Source organism: Canis aureus, chromosome 3 (genome assembly GCF_053574225.1).
Source record: "Canis aureus isolate CA01 chromosome 3, VMU_Caureus_v.1.0, whole genome shotgun sequence".
Lineage (NCBI taxonomy): Eukaryota > Metazoa > Chordata > Mammalia > Carnivora > Canidae > Canis > Canis aureus.
The window spans coordinates 72936371-72961112 of NC_135613.1; the positions used below are offsets into that span (position 1 = coordinate 72936371).

The 24742-nt window shown below is 45.2% G+C and overlaps 1 protein-coding gene and 1 pseudogene across 12 annotated transcripts in view; both read left to right on the plus strand.

Annotated features, from left to right (window-relative positions):
* Positions 1-512: 512 nt before the first annotated feature.
* On the plus strand, positions 513-1318 carry LOC144304674 (small nuclear ribonucleoprotein-associated protein N pseudogene; annotated as a pseudogene).
* Positions 1319-6114: 4796 nt separating this feature from the next.
* The window catches only part of CEP164 (centrosomal protein 164), a 63633-nt gene continuing 45005 nt past the window's right edge, over positions 6115-24742 (plus strand). For 9 of the 12 annotated variants that reach the window (XM_077893683.1, XM_077893679.1, XM_077893685.1 and 6 more), the window contains exons 1-4: positions 6115-6252; positions 11853-11972; positions 17984-18095; positions 24424-24628. In XM_077893683.1, coding sequence (XP_077749809.1) covers positions 11891-11972; positions 17984-18095; positions 24424-24628 — 399 coding nt within the window. In that variant the 5' untranslated portion in view covers positions 6115-6252; positions 11853-11890. Of the gene's footprint in view, positions 6253-6468; positions 6835-11852; positions 11973-17983; positions 18096-24423; positions 24629-24742 lie in introns of those variants that run through there. The other 3 variants (XM_077893680.1, XM_077893681.1, XM_077893684.1) reach the window with 3 other exon arrangements.

Genomic DNA, 24742 nt, shown 5'->3' on the forward strand with positions numbered 1-24742 from the left:
AGCTAGGCGCCCCTCCCGTGTAGTTTAGATCAGCCTAGCTAATTCAGTAGGATGAGAACATGAAACAAGTGCTATAAATATTAGAAAGCAGGCAGAGTGCAGTGAGTGGTCGCCAGCGATGCCGGACGGTCTGTTCTGAGGTGTGGCCAGCAGAGTGATACAGCAGGCCAGGAACCACTTATACCTGAGAGGGACTACAGAACAACAGCACGCACCAGAGGGGGGAGTCAGCTATACCCAAGGTGATGTCAGCAGCAGCAAGTACCTGGGATGGATTTCCAGCTGGAACAGAGACAGGCATTCTTAGCTGAGACACCAAGAGGTGGTTAAAGCAGGACTGGAACATCCAGGGAGCTGACTTCCCAGTGAAAAACCAGGCTCCATTTACTGTTTGGAGCCTCTGCCCCAAGTCTGCAGTGATTGAAAGAGAACCTGCATCATACCTTTACCTGGAGCCTTCCCTTGGGTCTTAAGGATCTGAAACCTTCCTGCAGACACTGGATTTGGTAACCATGACTGGGAAAGGGCCAAGAGGTGCCGCAGTACGTTGACCACAGAATGAGATGTATCCTGCAAGATGGGCAAATCTTCATTGGCATGATTTTGTTTGTTAAGTAATCTCTACAGTCAACATCGGACTTGAACTTACAACTCCAAGATCAAGAGTCACAAGTTCGACTGAGCCATTGGTACATTCATTGGTACCTTTAAGGCTTTGGCAAGCATATGAACCCGATTCTCTGTGATTGTGATGAATTCAGGAAGATCAAGCCCACAGAATGTGAAGCAACCAGACCGTGAAGAAAAGTGGATTTTGGGTCTGGTGTTGCTACATGGGGAGAACTTGGTTTTCATGACTGTGGGATACTGGCATTGCTCGGATACCACTTGTTGGAACTGCAGGAGCCCCTGGGGTTGGTAGGGCAGCTGGCAGAGGAGTGCCAGCTGGTGTTCCAATTCCCTAGGCTCCTGTTAGATTAGCAGGTCCTGTCAGAGGGGTTGGGGACCTATCCCAACAAGAAATGACTCCACAGGGAAGAGGTACTATAGCAGCTGTGCAGTTGCAGCTCCTGCCAACAGTGCTGGACTCCCAACCCAATACCCATCTAAATGGGGGCCCCACCCACTTCTGAGGGCCTAGCAACACCACCTCCAGGTGATGTGGCTCCTCCCCCTGCTATGAGACCACCCATGAGGCCACTAATTGTGTTCCCCCTGCTTGAAGGACACCATTAGGCACGCCCCTTCAGTAATGAGACCCTCTCCACCAGGAATTAGAGGTCCACTTCCTCCAGGAATGCATCCACCAAGACCCTAGGATACTGTTGACCCTTCTAAGTCACTTTTCCCCCTGCAGTGTGTCTTGTGAAACTGTGTAGAGTGTGTTTGTGAGCTTGTGTTCCCTCTTTGCGACATTAATATTAGCTAATAAATGCACAGAGCAATTAAAAAGTTTATCAGAAAGCAAAGGAATGCTTATTTGCATGTTATCTGAGTAGAAAATCCTAACCAACAAGGTGATTAGACACAAGTTTAAAAATAAAAATCAGGGATTCCTGGGTGGCTCAGCGGTTAAGTGCATGCCTTTGGCCCAGGGTGTGATCCTAGAGACCCAGGATCAAATCCCACCTCAGGCTCACTGCATGGAGCCTGCCTGTCTCTCTCTCTCTCTCTCTCTTTCTCATGAATAAATAAAATCTTTAAAAAAAATAAAAATCAAGTTTAAAAAATCAATAGCTCAATATAAGCGTGGAGATTCTGTATATGATAAAGATGACATTCATATTAAAAGGAAATTGCCACACCTTCAATAACTGTTTTGGGGACAATTGGCTATCCATTTGGAAGGAAATAAAACTAAATCTCTACTTCATGTAAAACATACTTCAGATAGATCAAAGGGCTTAACATGAAAAATAAAACTACAGAAAAAAATAGAGGATTATTTAATAATCTTACGTTAAAGAAGGTCTCTCTAACAAAACTCAGAGTTTTGTTTTTGGTTTTGTTTTTCTTAAAGGGCAGACTTGACTATTTGAATTTTTAAAACTTCTGTAGAATCAGACTTGTGGTATTCTAAGTCTGGTTTTGCCACTTAGAACCTGGGAGACTCCGGGCTAGTTCCTTATCCTTTGTAGTCTCAATTTTCTCATCTACAAAATGGGGATAACAGTAGTACATACCTTGTAACGTAAGATTTAAATGAGATAATCCATATAAAGCACTTAAAATTGTGTCTGCCATATTATAAATGCTCAGTAAAATTTAGCTATTAGCGTTATTATTACCACAACATTTACAAAATGAAAAATGACATTTATAAAGTTAAAAGATAAGTCACAGACTAGGAGACATTTGTCACATAATAAAGAGACAAAGGGTTGATGTCTATATATACAAAGAGCAGGCGGCCCAGGTGGCTCGGCGGTTTGGAGCCGCCTTCGGCTCAGGGTGTGATCCTGGAGATCCGGGATCAAGTCCCACATCGGGCTTCCTGAGTGGAGCCTGTTTCTCCCTCTGCCTGTGTCTCTGCCTCTCTCTCTCTCTCTCTCTCTCTCAGTGTCTCTCATGAATAAATAAATACAATCTTTAAAAACAAACAAAGAGCATCTACAAGTCAATAAAACCCCAAACAAACCTGATAGAGAAATGAACAAAGATTGTGAATAGATAGTTAACAGAAGAAATTCAAATGGTCAATAAACAATGTGGGAAAAAGTTCAACTTCATTGATATTGAAAGAATGCAGTCACAATAGATACCATCACTATTAATTAATTAATTAATTAATTAATTTATTGTCTCTCACATTGGAAATATTTGGTGTTGGTGAAAGTGTTGGTTGGACTAAAATTATTCCACTTTTAGAGAGAAATTAGGCAATGTCTATTAAAATGTAAAAAATACAAACTCTTTGAGCAATGTCACTTCTAGGATTCTATCCAACAAATAAAACTGTATTCAGCATGTATGTAATACCAAAACTTTGGAAACAAAATGATTACCAGTAGGAGAAGGAGACATTTAATGGAATCCTACTTCACTGTTATAAGAATGGAGTAAGTCATTATGAACTCATCTTGAAAGATGTTAAGTGAGAAAAAGCACATTGTAGAACAATAAGTACATTATGATCTCATTTCTGCAAAAATTAAAAAGGATGTGTATGTGCATATATATGTATGCATATAACTTTACATCTGCATAAACATTAAAAAGTCTGAAAGATAGCAACCAAAATGCCAACAGTGGTTTCCTCTCAAGTGTGAAATTCCTTCCTTCAATTGGCTTATTTATTCATTCAGCAAATGTGTATTGAGAACCTGCTAAGCCCTGTTTTAGGCACTATGGATACAGCAGTAAATAAAATGGACAGAATTCCTGTCTTTTTTTTTTTTTTTTTAATTCATAAGAGACATAGAAGAGAGGCAGAGACATAGGCAGAGGGAGAAGCAGGCTCCCCATGGGGAGCCCGATACTGGACTCGATCCCAGGACCCCGGGATCACGACCGGAGCCAAATGCACACCCTCAACTGCTGAGCCACCCAGGCATCCTCCAGAATTCCTGTCCTCGTGCAATTTACATTTTCTATAGGCAGACAGATAGTAAAGAAATAAAATATACAGTGTTTCTGATGGTGAGATACACTATGGGGGAAAATAGAGCAAAGAAGGGCAGCTTGTAATTTTAAACATGTTGGATTGAAAGAGTAGAGAGAACATTTCACATCTTAAAAATGGTAGGATTAGCAAGTGTTTTTCTTATTATGTGAATGATTTTCTGTATATTACAAGCAAATAGCATGGAAAGAGAAGAAAAATTTCTAATGGCGAAATTTCTGACTTGGGGGTATGGCATAAATTATGGGGACCAATTTAGTTTTCTTCCTTCCACATCTTTGAGTGCAGATGCTAACCTACAATGTATGAAATTCTCAATCTCCCTCACTCATTTGGTATATTATTGGCTTATCAATTGGTATGTCATTTTTGTTATTTCCCCCCAAAGATCTGCTTTCTTAATTAAGTTTGCCTAAGGGCATTTTATAAATTGGTTTGCATTTCGAAGAACAAATCTACAGGGAAACCTGACAAAATGCAAATTGTTTATCAGTGTGGGATAATCCTATTAATCCTTGGTGACCCGGATTTTATTAGGTCTCCCCATGAGATAGAAAGGAACCCATGCTAAGGAATAAAACTTAAGATTTTTTAAAAATATTTTATTTATCTATTCATAAGGGGGGGCGCAGAACGAGAAGCAGGTTCCATGTAGGGAGCCCGACATGGGACTCAATACCAGGTCTCCAGGATCACACCCTGGGCTGAAGGCGGCGCTAAACCACTGAGCCACCCGGGCTGCCCATAACTTAAGGGTTTTGATGGCTATTAAAGTTAACTGGATTGGTTATAAATTCTTAGAAATGGGGATCCCTGGGTGGCGCAGCGGTTTGGCGCCTGCCTTTGGCCCAGGGCGCGATCCTGGAGATCCAGGATCGAATCCCACATTAGGCTCCCGGTGCATGGAGCCTGCTTCTCCCTCTGCCTATGTCTCTGCCTCTCTCTCTCTCTCTGTGACTATCATAAATAAAAATTAAAAAAAAAAATTTAAATTCTTGGAAACAGAGACCAAATCTACCAATTTTTTTTTTTTTTTTGGCTGTTTTGTATAAGGTCTGTAGTGGATGAGTTGGTGAGCCCTTAGAGTCCCATCCCAGTCTGTCCTTCTAGCCCCTCTGTGAGAATTTTAAGGAGTGTGGAAAGGAAAGGGAACAATGATTTGTCATCCGCAGGCAGAGCTGCCACAGAAAGAGCAAAAGTTAGACAAGAGGAATACATTCTTGGGGCACCTGGGTGTAACTCAGTGGTTGAGCATTGCTTTCAGCTCAGGTCGTGATCCCGGGGTCTAAGGATCAAGTCCCACTTCAGGCTCCCTGCAGGGTGCCTGCTTCTCACTCTGCCTATGTCTTTGCCTCTCTGTGTGTGTCTCTCATGAATATATAAATAAAATCTTAAAAAAAAAAAAAAGAGGGATACCTTCTGGATATATGGTTTGGGATCTACAGGGACAACTACCTAAGTTCTGCATTCTGGGATGCGGGCCTAGCAGCACTGGGACTAGTTTCAGGGGTTGGAAAGAGCCAGATGCATCTCCACAACAGAACCTGTCAGGAGCTGCTCTAGGTGCTTCATTCTCTCCAATTGGTAAATTCACTTTTCTGTCCCCACCCCATTGGTGTAATAGCCCTCTTAACTTCTTCACCTCCATTAACTTCTCTAGGACACTGAGGGCATTTGAGAGAAAAGATTTGTCCTCCACATAAGCAAAATTAAGCTCGTTGGAATTATATTAATAGCAACCTTCCTGCCAGACAAAGCATGTGGAGGGTACTACACATTGTGTCACTTTCTTCTTATTCTCCTTCAAAATTTATTTAAGTAATCTACACCCAATGTGGGGCCCCAACTCACGACTCCAGGATCAAGAGTCATAGGCTCCCCTCCACTGAGCTTGCCAGGCCCCCATCACTATTTTCTTCTTAAATAGACTCTTTGAAATAGTTCTGAGAGATGTTATCATCCCCAATGTTGGAGATCTGCAAAGTGAGCCCTGTGTTCTGGGTGAAAAGATAAACAAAGGAAACCACAGCTCTGAAGTCCTGTTTAGGTTCTCACTGATTTAATCAGAACACGGGGAAGCCAGTTTTCTGTGGGGGAGGTGTTCCCCCCTTACCTTCCATTCACATTTTTTTTGTTTATTAGAGCCTCAAGGAGTTATGGATGATCAGTGTGTCTCATTCACCTGATATTAATCAAACTATTTAAAATATCATGACGAATAGATTGCATTAGTTAATTCACCTCACAATAAATACTGTGAATGACCCTTTCCTGCCCGGGAAGAAATCCTCCCCTCCTCACCAAATTCAGAGCTCTCCTATGACCCCTTGTGGCTCCGCATCAACTATCTTGGACTACATCTCCCATCGTGCAACGGGAAACGTGCATCACTCCTCCGTGACTCGACGGGACCTCTAACCAATCCAGAGCCAGAGCTCTCGTTCAGCGACCTATAGGCTCCGTGCAGAGGCGGGACTCTCCGTTGCTAGGTTGTGGACTTTCCGGAAGTGGTTGTAGGCCGCTGCAGGGCAACACCCCGGCGTCCCTGGAAGCGGGGAGCCGGGGTGGTGCTGGGGGGAGCTGCGCAGAGCCGGGAGCCGCGGCCCGGTGCGTCCCGGGGCGGGGGGCAGGTGAGGCCGTCCTCCAGGGAGGGGTCGGGCAGCGAGGGAAGGAGGCGAGCGGGAGAGTTGGCGCACACTCGTGTGCCCGCGAGCGGGAGGAGCACGAGTGTGGGCGGGAACTGGAGGGAGCAGTCGCGAAGGCGCGTCCGCACTAGGGCGCATCCATCCCGAATCCCGGGCTGAGCCGGGGGGCCGGCGGGGGCGAGCCCGAGCCCGAGCCCGAGCCCGAGCCCGAGTGAGGCTTGTGAGCTTGCAGGGGCGCGCGTTTACCCGTCCTGCCCGGCCTCCGACCCTCGCTCTGATGCCTGTCTCGTGGGGAGGCTCCCCCGTACCCGGGTTCAGGGCTGGCCCGACCTTCTGCCCTCTGTGGGCCAGGCTGGAGAAGTCAGCAAGTTTCCGAGGTTTATTTTTCCCCTCCTTGCACTGATTGGAAAAAAAAAAAAATCTACATCGTCCTGCCGGAACCGCAGCCCTCACTCGGCTTCCGGGACTCCTCGTTCGGCTGTCCCGGCGGGCCCCTCCGCGCGCTCCGCAGGCCTGGGCTGGGTGATTTCGCCCCTGCAAGTTCAGGCACCCGTCTGTGCAACCACGGTGAGCTGCACTCAGACCTCTTTGCTGAGCTCCGACCTCGCCAACGATCATCTCCAGCTGCATGCCTCCCCCACCATCCTGGCCGCACCCCCCCCCCCCATCTGTGCCTTCTCTTGCAATTCCTGTGTCAATGAAGGACTCCAGGGGTCCACTCAGCCAGGTCTGCATGGAATTCATTCGTGTGACACACGCAGCAAACGTTTGCTGGGCATTTCCTATATTCTAGGGAGTGTGCTAGGTGGGGCTGTTGGCCAAGGCATAGAAGTGAACAGATAACCGCATACCGGCCTAAGTGCCCTGATTTCCCACCTCCCTGTCCCTCACTTGCTGCAGACTTCAAGTCCTGTTATTTTCTGCCTCCTAATACCCTGAGCATCTGGTCCTTCCTTTCTATTCTCACCGCCACTGACTTAGTTCATAACTTCTTGCCTGTGCTTTTAGGAAAGCCTCCCAAGTGGCCCCTCTGCTTCTGTTCTTGGCCTCCTCAAATCAGTTCTTATGACGGCTGTCACAGTATCTTGCTAAACTGCGGATCTGATGATGCCAGTCTGCTTTGTGAAATCCTGTGCTGGTTCCTCGTTGCATACGGGATACAACCTAAATCCTCCCCAGCCCTTTATAGTGTGCTCCTTGCTTCCGCTATAGATCTCTCTCCTCCCGTTGGCCCTTGCATTCTGGTGCCAGAGTGGTTAAGAGCTCAGGCTTTGGGGTCAGAGAGACATGGGGGTGGCGTGCATGTTATGCTATGCCCTTTTGCTACCTGCAAAGCCTTGGGCAACTTATTCTTTTTTATTTAAACTGGCTGAGCCTCGCTTGTTTGAAAATTAGGGAAAATATGCTGTATTTTATTAAAGATTTTATTTATTCATAGAGACACACAGAGAGAGAGAGAGGCAGAGACACAGGCAGAAGGAGAAGCAGGCACCATGTAGAGAGCCTGACGTGGGACTCGATCCAGGGTCTCCAGGATCACGCCCTGGGCTGCAGGCAGCGCTAAACCGCTGCGCCACCCGGGCTGCCCGGAAAATACGTTTTAATATTAATTTATTTGAGAGAGAGAGACAGAGAGAGTGAGCATGAGCATACAAGCAGGGGGTAGGAACAGAGGGAAAGGGAGAAGCAGACTGCCCACTGGGCAGGGAGCCTGGTGCCAGACTCAACCCCAGGACTTTGAGGTCATGACCTGGCTTAACCGACTAAGCCACCTTGGCGCCCCTGGGAAAATGTTTTCTACTTCTTTAAGAGGATGAGGTGAGATGATGTATATGCAGCATTAATCCTGTTCCTGGAACATAGGAAGTGTTCAGTGAATATAAGCTTTTGGTGTCAAAATGAATTCTCTGTACCCATGGTGTTCTTCTGCCTTTTTGCCTTTGTGCATGCTGTTTCTTCTGCCTTCTATTCCCCTACTCCCTTTTCCTGGTGAGCCCCTACTTATTCTTAAAGAGCCATCTCATTGGTCCTCTATCCTGTGATGCTTTTCCTCATCTTCCAAAACAAGATTAGTGGTCCTTACCTTATTAGTTTCCCATTGTAGCTCCTGTTACTTCCCTTAATGTGCTTCTTACATTCTACAACCATGTCTTTGTATGTTTGGCTTCTCAGCGAGGCTCATCTGGCGTTCAGGGCCATATGTAATCAGACTTGTAGCCCTAACAGCACAGCCAACCCATGGTAGGTGTTCAGTAAGTGGTCACTCTGTTGGAATGGCCTTCCCTTCCAATTCCCTGGTATTAGATCTGTCCTCTGAACAACATAGAATGGGCCTTTCAAATATGTAAATAGTAATAACAACAGCTCACATTTATTGAGATCTTACTATATTTTTTTTCTTTTTTTTTTAAATTTATGATAGTCACAGAGAGAGAGAGAGGCAGAGACACAGGCAGAGGGAGAAGCAGGCTCCATGCACCGGGAGCCCGATGTGGGATTCGATCCCGGGTCTCCAGGATCGCGCCCTGGGCCAAAGGCAGGCGCTAAACCGCTGCGCCACCCAGGGATCCCCGAGATCTTACTATGTTTTAAGTATTTTACATGTATTGAATAATTTGTTTTTATTTTTATTTTTTAAAGATTTATTTATTTTTTTTTTAGAGAGAGAGAGCATATGCGCCCAAGAGCAAGTGCGAGCAGGCTAGGAGCAGAGAGAGAGAGGGAGAGAAAGAGAGAATCTCAAGCTGACTCCCTGCTGAGCCTGTGGGGCTTGATCTCATGACATTGAGATCATGACCTGAGCCAAAATCAAGAGTTAATTGAGTCAATTACTGAGCTACCCAGGCGCCCCCATGTGTTGAATAATTTGATTCTCACACTCCTTGGGGATAGACCTTGTTATTTCCGTTTTACAGATGAGAAAACTGAGGCAGCTTCCCCTGCTGGTAGGTGGCAGAGCTGGGATTCAAAGCCAACAATGTTCCCAGACTTGCACTTAATCACCACTGTATAATTACCTCTCATATCTCCTGCCTTCTCCCCAGTGCCTTCGCCAGTAAGTCTTTGCTTTTCTCTGCACTTTCTTCATAATTGTTCAAGCAGAGTGGGAGAAATAAAAACACAGGGAACTCTCATGCACGCGGTGTGCATGTGTGCTCTGTTAGCACACAGCTGTTTTTACTCATCGCATCTCTACTGCCGGCAAAAAGTAAACTCAGTAGGTGCTCAATAAATATTTCTCAAATGAATAAATGATCTCTAGTAGCCATTAAACACATATGACTTCCCTTCTCACCATCTTCCTCAGTCCTACCACTTCCTGTCCTTTTGGTCCTTCCCTTACTACCCTCATCTTTTCTTAAACCAAGCAAGGCAGAGAAAGGAGGTAAAATATAGCCCACCACATCTTAGTTTTTTTTTTTTTTTTCTGGCAGAAGACATCTAATATTGGAATGATCCATGAATTTAGATTTTCCAGCTTCTTCTTGACTTTTAAATATAGCTAATTAGGCATTCTGTTGCAAAGAGATTTCACCTGCCCCGTGCTTTCTGGAGTTGGATATGTCTAGGGATAGGTCACATCTCTCAAATGCGGGATTTCTCAAATGCTCTGAGATGGTTGATACAATGCCTTGTGATAAGTCACTCCCCTGTTGGATTGAATAATGGTTAGCCTGATGTCGCCGGGGATTCTTTCTCTTTTCTTCTCCCTCTCCTCCCTAACTCAGAGAATTCAAGATTCTTGTGGCTCCTTAAGATGCATCAACTGTCCTGGTACCTTTCTGCTTTGCTTTTTTCAGTCAGGGGCCCCACTTACCTCTGACTGTGTGTGCAGAGGGAATAGTACTTTCTCGAGGTGTTACAGGTTCTTAGGATAGGGAGCAGACCCCCACTTGGATCTATGTACTGTAGAGTAGAATGCTTCTTCCATTAGCCGGTCTTCCTAAGGCACAACGTTCCTATATGGAGGTGTCGTGCTGGCAATGAGAGGGAGCAGAGCCTGACTCCCTTGGCTCCAGTGGGTTGGTAGAGGGAGTCATCTCTGGTGAGTCCTAAGGCAAGATACCTTCCTTGCCCATCTGGGGACTGTCAGGGTACTGAGAGGGCTGCAGGAACGGTCCTCATATATCCTGTTTATCTGGGGGTCTTGGAACAGATTCAGAACCACCAGATCCAGCCATTTCCTGAGCACTCATTACAGGCCGCACCCTGACCTTCTCTGGGATGACAGGGTCTTTCTACCCACTTCTCCTGCTGTAAGGGGGCTGTGCTGTGCCTGCTGCTCCAGGTGGGACAGTGCAGCTTCTGAAGAGGTCAGGCCCTGCTTTCCTAGACTCCTATTGGTCACACCAGGCTGGCAGCACCTGCTCAGTCGGGGGACGCACTCCTTTACTCGGATGCCCCTTTTCTCTGTGACTTGTCTCTGCATCATTCGGGAGCCTCAGGGCGGGAGCTCCAGGGGGGAGAGTTGTGACCCGGGATCCAGAGGTAGTTACAGGGGGAGGGATTGGAGGAGTGGCTCTTGTCAGTTGAAGAATCTGATGCTGTCCCATCCCTGGAGCTACAAACCTCTGTTTCAGGTGGGACCCCCCCCCCACCCCCCTTCCTGGTCCTGTGAAAGCTGCCATCCCAGCAGCTGCCCCTGCCTTCTCTCTGCTTCTGCCCTACTTTAGGCCTTCATCGTCTTTCCCCGGGAGGGCAGCCTCCTCAGTGGTCCTCCTGACACGGGTCCGTTCCCCCGGTCCTGCCATGCCACTCCTGCCAGAGTTCTCATCCTAAAAAAAGGCCGCTCTGTGCCACTTCTTTCAGCGAAGCCCTCAGTGGCTCCCCTGTGCCACAGGGGAGAGTCGCCTGGTCGCCACGGCTCTCGGTGACCTGGCTTTCCAGCCCAGCCCCTGCCACACATGCCGCCGCCCAGTGTTCCAGAACACCTCGTCTGCACCCGACGTCCCCTTGCCTAGAATACCTCTCTCCACTAACACGACTCTTGTCTGCCCTTGGTGTCAGCTCCCTGAGAAGCCTGCCTTCTGCCCTTCAGTGGGAATGTTCCTTCTCTCAGTGCTGCCGCAGCAGGATGGTTTTCCCCCTTCCCCTGTTGAAGTTGTGTGTGCTAGTCACTAGATCGGCAGCTCCCTGAGGGCATAGTTGAGTGCAAATACGGATGTGTGTTGGGACAGTGTGACTGCACTGGGATGTGTTGATGTATGGGTGTGTGTGTGTGTGTGTGTACACGCACCACTAATTCCTTTGTTGTCTCACTAGGGTTTTCTAGCTGGGGCCCCTATACTATGATTGATTGCTCCTGGGTTGGGGAGTCAAACTCTTGAGGGGGCTGGGTTTCCAGAACTTTTGTGGCCCAGTGAGTGTTCAGCAAGCCTTTGGGAAGTGTGTCTCAGTGAACTTTCCCAAGTGCAGAGCCTAGAAGGTCTGAGTTCTGAGCTGTTGGTCCCACTCTTCACTATACCTGGAGTCTGGAAAATCCCTGGCTAAGCTGGCTCTCAGGGTCTGGTCTCACCCAGGTGCTCCGTGACCCAGCTGCAGGTTTTCCCCTGTTATGCTGGGTCACTGATTTTCTCTTTGGGTAGGGGTCTTTGGGACCTAGGTGTTCGAGCCCAGACCAATCATGGCCGGAAGACCCGTCCGCATCGGCGACCAGCTGATTCTGGAGGAAGATTATGACGAGACCTACATCCCTAGTGAGCAAGGTAAGAGGCCTGGGGTGCAATGTAATAGTTCTCTGAGGGCAGGAATGATCTGTGATTGACTTTTATCCTTCCAATACAAAGTATGCTGCCTTTGCAGGGCTGCTCCGTATATTTGGTTAGATCAGAGGTTGGAATACGATAGTCCATGGGCCTAACCTGTGCTGTTGCCTTCTTGTAAATAAGGTTTTACTATAAAATAGCCATGCTTATTTGTAGATATATTGTCTGTGGCTGCTTTCATGGCACAAGGGAAGTATTGAGCAGTTGTGACAAACAGTATCACCCACAAAGCCTAAAATATTTGCTCTTTGGCCCTTTACAAAAAAAAAAGTTTGCTGAACTTGGGTTGGATCAATGGTTAATTTAATTTTTTAAAAAAGGTTTTATTTCTTTCTTTGACAGAGAGAGAAAGCCAGAGAGCACAAGCAGGGAGGTGGCAGGGGTGGGGGGACAGTAGAGGGAGAGGGAGAAGCAGACTCCTCACTGAACAGGAAGCCCATCGTGGGGCTCGATCCCAGGACCTTGGGATCATGACCTGAGCTAAAGACAGTCGCTTAACCACTGAGCTACCGAGGCATCCCCAATGGTTAATTTTAAATGATAATATAGGGGCGCCTGGTTGACTCAGTAGAGCTTGATCTTGGGGTCATGAATTGGAGCCCCATGTTGGGCATAGAGATTACTTAAAAATAAAATCTTTTTTTTTTTTTAAGATTTCATTTATTTATTCATGAGAGACACACACAGAGAGATAGAGAGGCAGAGAGATAGGCAGAGGGAGAAGCAGGCTCCACACAGGTTGCCTGATGTGGGACTCGATCCTGGATCTCCAGGATCACGACCTGGGCTGAAGGCAGGCACCAAACCACTGAGCCACCCAGGCGTCCCTAAAAATAAAATCTTAAAAAATAAGTAAATAAATAAATATTTTTAAAAAGAAGTCCATCTTTTAAAAAAAAAATGAAAACATAGGAGGGGATACCATGATAAACAGTGTGTCCTGAGGCCAGGAGTGACTCAATTTCTTAAGAAAAAAACTAAAGCAGTGTTTTTGTTTTGAAACAGTAATATGGTAATAGTATTTACTGAGTGCTCCTATGTGCCTGGCTCTGTGCTCAGTTTACATCAATTTCCTTCTTTTTTTTTTTTGAACTTACTGAGTGATATCTATACCTGACATGGGGCTTGAACCCTGGGATCAGGAGTGGCTTGCTCTTCCAGCTGAACCAGCCAGGTGCCCCATGTGTATTTCCTTTTCAGCCCCCGCAGTAGCTCCATGTGTTGAGTGCTGTTACCATTCCCATTTTACAGATGAGGGACCGAGGCACAGAGAACAAACTTCCCCCCAGTCACAGATCTGCTGAGCTGTGTAGCCAGACCTGCAGCCGTGCAGCCATGCAGCCAGGCATCCTCACAAAAGGGCCTGCCCTGGAAGCGTTGTGCTACTCTGGGGGATGGAGAGGCCTCTGAACTTCTCAGGCTCTGGAGCCCTGGGCACACCATTCAGGCGGCTTGCAGGCCTGCTAGAGATGGCGGGGGGAGGTCTTGCACTCCCAAGAGCCCGTGGATCCCACATAAACCCTGGACTCTGCACACTGCATGGGATTTTGATTTGTTTGCCATGTGGAAGGTTTTCATTTTTGCCTTAAATGTATCATCAGTCCATTCTCCTGTGGCCTCAGCATTTTGTGTTGTGGTCAGAAAAGTGTTCCCTACTGCAAGGACACACACTTCTCTCACTTGTTCCTCTGGGTTTGTCCCCATGCCGATCATGATCACGGCTACCCCGGCCTCCCCCTGCTGCCTGGGTGCCACCTACATGTTACCCTGGACTGTTCACACGCCGGCACCACACTCTTCCTTACTGAGGCTCCAGCAGGACTGAAGTGCCCTCGTGGCTCCTCCTCCCCACACACTTTCCTTGCTTATCTTGTTCGTCTTATCTCCCCTTGAACTTTAGAATCACCTTGTCCGGTTCTGGGAAGGGCTCTATATGGGAGAACTGTTGGTATTTTGGAGAACATTGTGTTCAATTTATGAATGAACCTAGAGAGAATTGACATCTTCCCAAAGTTTCGCCTTCCTACCTAAGAAGGTGCTGTTCCTTCCCATTTGTGTCTTGTTTGTGTTTTTTAGGAGTGACTTAAAGTTTTCTTCATGTAGGTTTTATAGATTTCTTGCTCAGCATGTTTCCTAAATATTCTTTCTTTTTTGTTTGCTCTTGTGAATGGAGACCTAAGGATGTTCTGAGGGTGTTTATGAAAACTTCCTTCTGCTCAGTCCCAAGTTTAGACAGTCTAGGCTCAAGACACCATTTCTCTTCCTGGGCTGTCAGTGGCTTCCTGATTAGCCTCCTTATTTGTGTCATACCCTTCGCAGCATGTGCTCCACCTTGTACCACACTGTTCTTCTTATAGTGTAAAGCAGATCAGATCAGGGCTCTGCTTTTAGTAATATTCTATTATACTTAGCATAACACCCTTAGTGGGGTATGCGAGACTCTGCATGACCCTACCTTGCCACCTGGGGTGGCTCACCTGGTGCCACTCTCTTGCTCACCCTGCCAGTCACATGGCCCTTCTGACAGTTCCTAGATGGGCTGAGCTGTTGCTTGCCACAGGCCCTTTGCACCTGCTCTTCTGACCGAGTACTCTGCATGGCTAGCTCCCTTGTTTCCTACAGGTTTTAGTTGTTTTCCATTCTGAGAGGTTTCCCTTGACCCTTCCTAAGGAGAGCCACCTCCACCTTGACTTTCTATATCTCAGACCTCATTTACTTCCTTCCCTTTATCAGAAGCTTTAATTCTTTGTATATTTATCTGTTTACTTTTTTTTTTTTTAAAGATTTTATTTATTTATTCATGAGCAACACAGCAGAGAGGAGAGAGAGAAAGAGGCAGAGACCCAGGCAGAGGGAGAAGCAGGCTCCATGTAGGGAGCCTGACGTGGGACTCGATCCCAGGTCTCCAGGATCAGGCCTTGGGCTAAAGGCGGCGCTAAACCCCTGAGCCACCCCGGCTGCCCTGTTTACTTCTTTATTGGTGGTTTCTTCTGCTAGAATATAGACTCCATAAGGGCAGAGACCATTTCTTTTATTCATAGCACATAGGAAGCATTCAAAAAAATATTTGCGAAAAAAAAACCCAAAAAATATTTGCGAGATCAGTGAATAAGTCAGTCTCTGGCTAACCCAGTTCAAGCTGGTCCTTTGAAAAAGGGCTTTTTCTCCCCCACATGTGTCAACCTTTACATTTTGCACTGGTGACCCAAACTGGTGATGTCTTTTTGGCTTGGGCTCTTATCAGCGGAAGCATCGATGCCCCTGGGGTATTTATCATTCCTGGGGGCTCTGGTAAAATATTCCAGTGGTTAGCTCATCTCTTTTTTTCCTGTAGGTGAGAGAGCTCTGAGCTCAGTACTTCTATCTCCCCTGTTCTCCAGATCTCTGGTGAAAGAACTTTCTAAATGCTTTCCAAAAAAAAATATAACCAAGTCCATAAAATTTAGCATAATTGGAAAAGAAACAACTGCCTTCATGGAAGAGAGGATTCAGAGTGCAGAACAAGGCTGCTCCAGTATCATCCCACTTTCTCAGCTCAGATAACTCCCTGGCCCTGTGCAGAATAAGTCACTGCTCCCATGGCACACAGTGCACCACTCCATTAAAACATGTATCCCCCAAACCACACACACACACAAAAAAAAGCATGTATCCCATGGTTTAGACTCTGTTCATGTCGTTGGTAAGGCCCTCAAGGGGCTTAGTCTTCTCCAGTTGTTTAGTCCATGCTAGCTGGTTGAGTGACGAGGACTTTTGCTCTAAGATTTTGAAAATCTTGGGAGAGCTTGTGTCCCAGTAAGGCTGCCCTCATTCAGGATGGTTCTGGCTATGGCTGCTGGGCTTCTTTCCCAGGCCCTTGCCATGCTGATGTCTTGGTCTTATATTTTTGCCTTTGTTATACTTGGCTTTAGATTACATTCTTGGAGTATGGCAATAGCATACCTTGATTGAGGTGTACCATTTGTAATTTAAGAATACAGAATTATGTATGTTTATTATTTATATTTAGAGACTTAACACCTGTTCACTTAAGAAAATTTAGAAAGTAAAGGTGAAAGTAGAAAAGAAGTTGTCTAGGAAGAAAGTCTGCTTTTCTTTTACTCTTACAGTCAAAATACTGGCACCAGGTGTGTGGGTTTTTTTTCCTGACTCCAGCTGCATGTCCTACAATTTGGTTCAGTTCTGATACTGTCCTCCTGGAGAGAGCATCAGATCCAGAGGTTAAGGGCTCAGTCACACAAGACTGGCCCTACCTCAGACATCTGTTGCAAGTCCCAGGCTGTCCCTGGTACATTTTTTTTTTTTTAAGATTTTATTTATTTATTTGGGAGAGAGAGAGAGAGAGAACTAGCAGTGGGAAGGGGCAAGGGAAGACAGGGAGAAGCAGACTCCTCACTGAGCAGGGAGCCTGACATGGGGCTTGATTCCAGGACCTGGAGATCATAACTTGAGGCGAAGGCAGATGCTTACCGTCTGAGCCCCCCAGGCACCCCTGTCCCTGGTACTTCTGGCCAACAAGCTATACACCAGAGTCCCATGCCTCCCTCCTTGGGTTCGATAATTTGCTAGAACAGGTCAAACAACTCAACAGGCCAAAAACTGTTTTTACCAGTTTATTATATGATGAAGGATATTATAAAGAACACAGATGAGTAGCCAGATGAAGAGATCTGTAGGGTGAGGTCGGACAGGGTCCCAAGAGCAGGAGCTTCTGTCTCTGTGGCGTCGGAATGCACTATCCCCCTGGCACATGGTTGAGTTCACCAACGCAGAAGCTCTCTGAGACGCCAGAGTTTAGGGATTTTTCTGGAGGCTTCTTTTTTTTTTTTTTTTTTTTTTTTAATTTTTTTAAATTTTTATTTATTTATGATAGTCACAGAGAGAGAGAGAGAGAGAGGCAGAGACATAGGCAGAGGGAGAAGCAGGCTCCATGCACCGGGAGCCCGACGTGGGGTTCGATCCCGGGTCTCCAGGATCGCGCCCTGGGCCAAAGGCAGGCGCCAAACCGCTGCGCCACCCAGGGATCCCCTTTCTGGAGGCTTCTTCACCAAGTCATAATCATTTATGGAACTCCTTTTTCAGCTCCCTCTCCAGAGAATGGAGGTGAGGCTGAAAGTTCCAAGCTGCTGCTGCTTGTTTTTTTTTTTTTTTTTTTAAGATTTTATTTATTTATTTGAAAAAAAGAGTGAGCGAGCATGAGCAGGGGCAAAGGGAGAGGGAGAAGTCAGCTCTCTGCTGAGCAGGGAACCTGATGTGGGGCTCAATCCCAGGACCCAGAGATATGACCTGAGTCGAAGGTATATGCTTAACTGACTGAGCCACCCCTCCACCCTCTCCTGCCCCTCCCTTTTTAAAGGTTTTATTTTATTATTACTAAAAAAAAAAAAGATTTTATTTATTTATTCATGAGAGACACACAGAGAGGCAGAGACATAGGTAGAGGGAGAAGCAGGCTCCCTCTGGGGAGCCCAGTGTAGGACTAGATAGTTCCCAGGGCCCTGGGATCACTACCTGATCCAAACGCAGATACTCAACCACGGAGCCACCCAGGCGTCCCAAGATTTTATTTTTAAGTAATCTCTACACCCAATGGGGGCTTGAACTCACTACCCCAAGATCAAGAGTTGCATACTCTACCAGCTGAGCCAGCCAGACACCACTGAAGGTTCCAATCATGGCTCTGTCTTTCTGGTGACCAACCCCCAGAGTCCACCAGAGCGCACCAGAGGCACCTCGTTGGAAGAAAAAATGCTTTTGTTACACAGGAAATTCCAGGGGTTTTAGGAGCTCTGGGTGAGGAACTGGGGTTAAAGACCAAATAGTAATAGGAAGTGGGGGGAGAGACCAATGTGTATATTTCTTACTATTTCACAAGGTTGATTGTGATTTCTCTTTTTTCCATCCACATCCTCAACTTTCTTCCTTTCTCATGCTCCTGCCTCTTCTTGCAGAAATTCTTGAATTTGCCAGAGAGATTGGTATTGATCCCATCAAGGAACCAGAACTGATGTGGCTGGCGCGGGAGGGCATTGTGGCCCCGCTGCCCATGGAGTGGAAGCCCTGGTGAGTCAGCACGCACGTGGCCTGCTGATGTGGCCCGTCACGTGCAGGAGAAGCCTGGCCCTCGAGGTCAGCTTTCACTTGCCACCTTTTGAAGCCTGTCCCACACAGAGCTGGGGCCAGGAGTGCGCCATCCGTCTGCCAGGCTGCCTGATGCTTTGGGCCTGAGCTGAGGCCAACTTCCTGGTCCCTGTGAGACGTTCAGCACTTAGATCCAGGCTGCCAGGAGCTGTTGCCTTGGTCAGGTCCCGCAACACCAGCACCGGGGAGGTGTCATTGTTACTCTTTGCAGACTGCTATTGAGAGTGACAATATTGAGACCCCCTTTGCATGTCCATGGTCAATGCCAGTGCTAAGGAGGATTGTAGTGGGGCCACACAGATTGGCAAGGGTTTCGTCTCCCTTGGCAGCCCGTCCCTGACTTTGCATTGTCTGTTCATGAATAGGTTCACAGGTGTGGGTTCATTCATATTTCAGCTTTGCCCTGAGCGCTTCTCATTGAGAGGAGTGGACTCGCTCAGGTTGTGTCAGGGAACCAGGTGGATGCTGAGGAGCCTACCGGGGTCTCAACAGCTCTTGCCAGCCCGTCCACCTGAGGACTGCACCCTGTCCCCCCTCTGGAGATGGTGATGCGTGTTCTCCGTTCTGCACACCTGCTCTGTTATAGGCGCAGTGCGTGCTGTAAGTTTACTTCCTATCAGAGTGGGCCGTTTCTGTACGCCTGTCCTCAGCTAGGGCCCAGGGGCCTTCCAGGGTCCTCTCTTTGGCTGGCATTGTATGGTTTTGGGTGCCAGGTGTCATTATTCTGCACTTACCCATACCATTTGGTGCGTTGGCCGCACTTCAGAGTGACTGCAACTGTGGCCTTTCTCATCCCTGCTGAACGTAATCCTTTTAGCTTCTCCTCACATGGCAGGCTCCCTGTTCGCTTGATCTTTTCAGCTGTGTTTCCTTGGATCTCCTCCAGTTTCATGACATCTCTCTTATAAGAAATCCATCAGCACTGTACACGGCGTTCGGGTGCTGAGGACTCAACAGTTGTGTTTGTAGGATTGGTTCATGGGATAGTGGTTTCTGTTTTGTTTCCAGTATCCAGCCTGATACCCACGTTTGCCTTATCTATGTTTTTCAAAAGTTAGTTTATTTAATTTGAGAGAGAGAGAAAGAGAGAACAAGTAGGGGGAAGAGCAGAGGAAGGAAATCTTTAAGCAGATTCCACATCCAGGATAGAGCCTGACTCAGGGCTCGATCCTAGGATCCATGAGATCATGACCTGAGCCAAAACCCAGTTGGCTGCTTTAACTGATGGAGCCACCCAGGCACCCCGACATTTGCCTCATCCATTAACCTCTATCATCTTTGCCTTTGTTTTTAAGTTTGTACCTACCTGTGCTGTTTGGCTTTTGGATACATTTTTTTTTTAAAGTCTTTATTTTTCTTTATTCATGAGAGACACAGAGAGGCAGAGACATAGGCAGAGGGAGAAGCAGGCTCCCTGCAGGGAGTCTGATGTGGGACTGATCCTGGGACCCCAGGATCACAACCTGAACCAAAGGCAGATGCTCAACCACTGAGCCACTCAGGTGCCCCGTCTTTTACCCTTTTAATCACCTTTTAATCACTATTTACAAGAGTAAATAGTAAGAGTAATTACTATTAATTGGTGAATTCCTGGCCTTTAAAACAGACCACACCCCACAGACATGGTTTTGTTTGTTAAGCATAAGTACTTACTATATACTTGTTGCTCTTCTCTGTCAGCTTGTGGTCTACATTAGCCTTTTATCAGCTACACACTTTTCCTGTATAGATGTGCCAAAATTTTAAAAAATCCAGATTTATTTAACCACTCTTAAAATTGAAGGGTGTTTAGATCTTTTTCCAAATTGACCCTATGTGTGGGTCTGTTCTGGTTTCTCTGCTCTCTTCCATTGATCTGTTTGTCTACCTTAATTAACACCAATACTGTATATACTGTCTTGATTACCGTACCTTTATTATAAGCCTTGAAATCATTTAGGGTAAATCCTCCAACTTTGTTCTCCACTTCCAAAGTTGCATGGTAGGTCCTCTGCATTTCCATGTGGATTTTAGAATCAGCTTGTCATTTTCTACAAAAGAAAAATCCTGTTAAGATTTTGATTGGGATTACACCAAATCTATAAATCAGTTTGGGGAGGATTGACCTTTATAACTATATGGAGTCTTCCAACCCCTGAGTGGAGTCTGTCTCCATTTACTTATGTGGTTCTTTACTATATCAAAGAAATGTTTTGGAGTTTTTACTGCACATGTTTTGCCCATATTTTGTTAGAATTATTCCTAAGTAGTGGATATTTTTGACGTGTCTGTAAATGGTATATTTTAAAATTTCAATTTCCTATTGCTTGTTGCTTTTATATAGAAATAAAATTGGCTTTTGTATATTGATCTTGTAGCTGGCAACCTTGCTAAACTCATGTTTCAGTTCTTTTTAAAGATTTATTCACTTTGAGAGAGAGTGTGCTGTTGGGCGTACAGGTGAGCTGGAGGAGTTAGAAGAGGGAAAGGAGAGAAACAGACTGCCTGCTGATCAGGATCCCAAAGCGCTGGGGGTGGGGGGCAGGGCTCAATCCCAGGACCCCAAGATCATGACCTGAGCTGAAATCAAGAGTCAGATACTCAATCACCTGACCCACCCAGGTTACCCACGTATGTTAGTTCTAATAGTTCTGTAGATTTCATAGGATATCCTACATATGTGATTACATCTTCTGCAAAAAGAGACATTTTTACCTCTTCTTTTCCAATCTGGATACCTTTTTTATTTCTTTCCTTACTGCACTGACTGTCACCAATAATAGAAATGGTGACAATGGACGTTTTGTTTTGTTCCTGATCTTAAGGGATTGAGTATGATGTTAGCTGTAGGTTTTTGTAAATGTCCTTGGTCAGGGTGAGGAAGTCCCCTTCAATTCCTGGCTTGCTGAGAGTCTAAATCAGAAAGGGTTTTGGATTTTACCAAATGTTTTTTTGGATCTATTGATAGATCATGTGATTTTTTTTTTTTTCTATTTTGGTCTTAATATGGTGAATTGTATTGATTGATTTTCAAATGTTAAACCGGCCTTACATTCTTGGTCATAATTATATATTATCAGTTATGATTTTCTAAAATTTTGTTAAGTATCTTTGTTCTAAAGTTAAAGTTTGAAGGGGATGAGGTAGATAGGTATTTTTTGATTACCGATTTCCCATTCTCTTCACATTTTTGTTACAAGCTGAGACCTCGTTTCTGGCTCAGTAAGTGATTCTGTTTATATGAATGTTCTGGATGTTCTTGATAAGGATGTAGTCTAATTTTGGGGTATAGGGTTCTACAAATGTTCTTTATATCAAGCATGCTAGATGTGTTTATGTCTTTGTCTCTAGACACGTTTGTCTGGTCTCACTCTGAACAACAGGTTAGTTTAGTACAGAATTGTCTGTTGACTTTGAATAGCCTTTGGCCAATATTATATACTGTTGTTATCTTCTGACTTCGGGTTTTCCTTAATAAGATATGTTTTCTTGGTTTCGTTTGTTGTTCCTTTGTGGGAAGTAAATCTTTCCTCCCTCTGATTGTTTTTATTATTTTATTTTATTTTATTTTTTAAAAGATTTTATTTATTTATTCATGAGAGACACACAGAGAGAGGCAGAGACATAGGCAGAGGGAGAAGCAGGCTCCCTGCGGGGAGCCCCAGGTGGAACTCGATCTCAGGATCTGGGATCACATCCTGAGCCAAAGGCTCAACCACTGAGCCACCCAGGCATCCCTGTTTTTCTTATTTTACTTTTATTTTTGGTATTCTGTAATTTCATTATAGCATATCAGGTATGTATTTATTTTTATTTCCTAAGTTCAGGATTTGGGGTGCTTTCTTACTTTGAAGACTCCTCTCTCTTCATTCCCCTTACCTCCCCTAATTTAATGATTGTACCAATTCCAGCAAGTTCTGTTATGTTCTTTTCAATATGTCTGTTTTTTTTTTTTTTTGAGTTCTGTTCTGTCATTATGGATTCTACTCTTTTTATCCCTACAGTAATTTTAGATGTAGTTAATTTTAGTCTTCTTTTGATTATTCTGCTATGCCAAGTTTCCTTGTGTGCTAATGCTTCTCTTCACTGGCACTGATTTCCTTTCACGGTGAATTGTTTCCCCATGGGGTTTGTTAATTATTTATTGTGAGTTTTGTGAATCCATCTTCTGTAGAGTTATTTTCTATGTTTTATTCCTAGGTTGTTGAGTGACTTTACAGTAACTTGTGCCAAGGATTTTTCAGTGGGTTTAAGTACTAAATTTTTACATTAATTTTATGGGGTGGGACTTCCTTACCATAATTTGGACTCTATGTCTACGTGTGTCTTGGTGTTTTAATTTTTCATGAAATTTGATTTTGCCTGCCTAGACTGGGTGACATGTTTCCTCGTCCCACTAGGTTTTTCCATTCATGGGGTGAGCAGCCTTAAGGCCCAAGTGATAGACACGGGTCTCATTCCTACTTTCTTTTCCTTTTTTTTTTTTTAAGGTTTTATTTATTCATGAAAGAGAGAGAGAGAGAGAGAGAGAGAGAGGCAGAGACACAGTCAGAGGGAGAAGCAGGCTTCATACAGGAAACCCGACGTGGGACTTGATCCCCGGACTCCAGGATCACGCCCTGGGCCAAAGACAGATGCTCAACCGCCATCTAGGCATCCCTTGTTCCTAGTTTCCAGATGCGTGAAGGCCTAAGACCATCTTTTGTGTCTGTCAATTGGCATTAAAACCCAGGTTTGGAGGGGCTCCATCCAGGTCAGACACCAACCTTGACCTGTCAGTTCTCACACTTACTAAACGTTTTCTTTCTGTTTCTGGCATCTGAGAATTTGGCAGTAGGTGAGGAGAGGTCCAATGTTTCCTTCAGTTTGGTTAAGCACATTGCCTGAGATTTTGTATGTGTGTCTTGAGAAAAAATTTCTAGAATTTGAATCAATGTGTTAAAAGAGGTGCAGATTTTAAATATTGTTAATCACAAATTGCTTTCCATTACAGTTTAACAGTCCCTCCAGTAATAGTACATGTGGTTGTTCATTTAAAAATATTATCATTTAAAATATTATCAACTCCCTGGAAAGGATCAAAATCAAGAAAATTGTCAATCCAAGGGCAGGAAATTATACCTGATTGTTTGAATTTGCATTTCTCAAATCGTTACATTGAGTTGAGCCGGCCATCTGTTGGCCATTTGCTTGCTTATATCCTTTGCCGTTTTGTCTGCTGGGGACTTATCTTTTTATTTTTGTTGAGAACTCTGATTTTTGTCTGTATATTAATCTTATACTACTGTTTCTACTATTTTCTCCCAGTCTCCTCTCTTTTCATTTTCTATACACTTTCTTTTATCACACTGAAATTAAACATTTTTTGTAAGGTTTTTTTTTTTTTCCACTAAAACATACATAACATAAAATGTGCTGTTGTAACCATTTTGGGAAATATAGTTCAGCAGCATGAAGCACATTCACAGTGTTGTTCAAGTATCCCCACCACCCAGTTCCAGAACTTGTTCAGCTTCCTAAACTGAAAGTCTGTGCCCCCTCCTCTCCCTTCCCCCGAGCTTGGGGTAACCTCTGACCTACTTTCTGCCTCTGTAATTAACCTATTCTAGATTGTTATCAATGGACTCATAGTATTCATCCTTTTGTGTCTGGCTTATTTTTACTTAGTATAATGTCTGTAGGGTTCATCTGTGTTGTAGCCTGTGTGAGTACCTCATTGCTTTTCAAGGTGGAATAGAATCCTAGTGTATGTTTCTGCTACATTTTGTTTATTTATCTGTTTGTCAATGGACATTTGGCCTGTTAGCACCCTTTGGCTGTTCTGATTAATGCCACTGTGAACATGGGGATACAAATATCTTCTGCAAAACCAGAGCTTTCACAATGCGTCTTTCCTCCTTACACCCTTTATAAAAATATTAAGCAAGGTCAATCCTAGAATCTATCTCCAAGATCCCACAGCATCTGTATTTATCCATCTGAAACCAAATTTATTTGTACTCCAGTCTAGCATGAATTCCCAGGAATTTTTCTTGAGAAGTCCTTCGGTATCCCAATCCTTTGTTCTAAGTTAACTCCTATCTTAGCCACACGGTACCCTTCCGTTCTGGGTTAATCCTCCCTGTGTCCTCCTGATCTTCCTTCTCTCTCCTTCTGCCCCTCTCACGCTGTTCTTCCTTCTTGTCCATCTCTCGGCCATTTCTCTGCTCTTTTTTCCCTAAGTAGCTGTGGACCTGATCAGGGACTAATGCCTGACCTCTGCTCTCCGCAGCCAGGACATCACAGGTGATATTTACTATTTCAACTTTGCCAACGGGCAGTCCATGTGGGACCATCCATGTGATGAGCATTATCGGAACTTGGTGATTCAAGAGCGGGGGAAGCTGTCAACTCCTGCAGCCATCAAGAAGAAAGACAAGAAAAAGAAAAAGGAAAAGAAAGACAAGAAGGACAAAGAGACCTCCAAAAGCCCACTGGTGAGTCCATGGATACCAGCTCCCAGAGAGGTCAGGGCTGAAACCTGAGGGGGATGTTAGGAGCCTCTAGGTGTTTCTAGCTAGAAGTTAAGGACAGCACCAATACCACGGTGA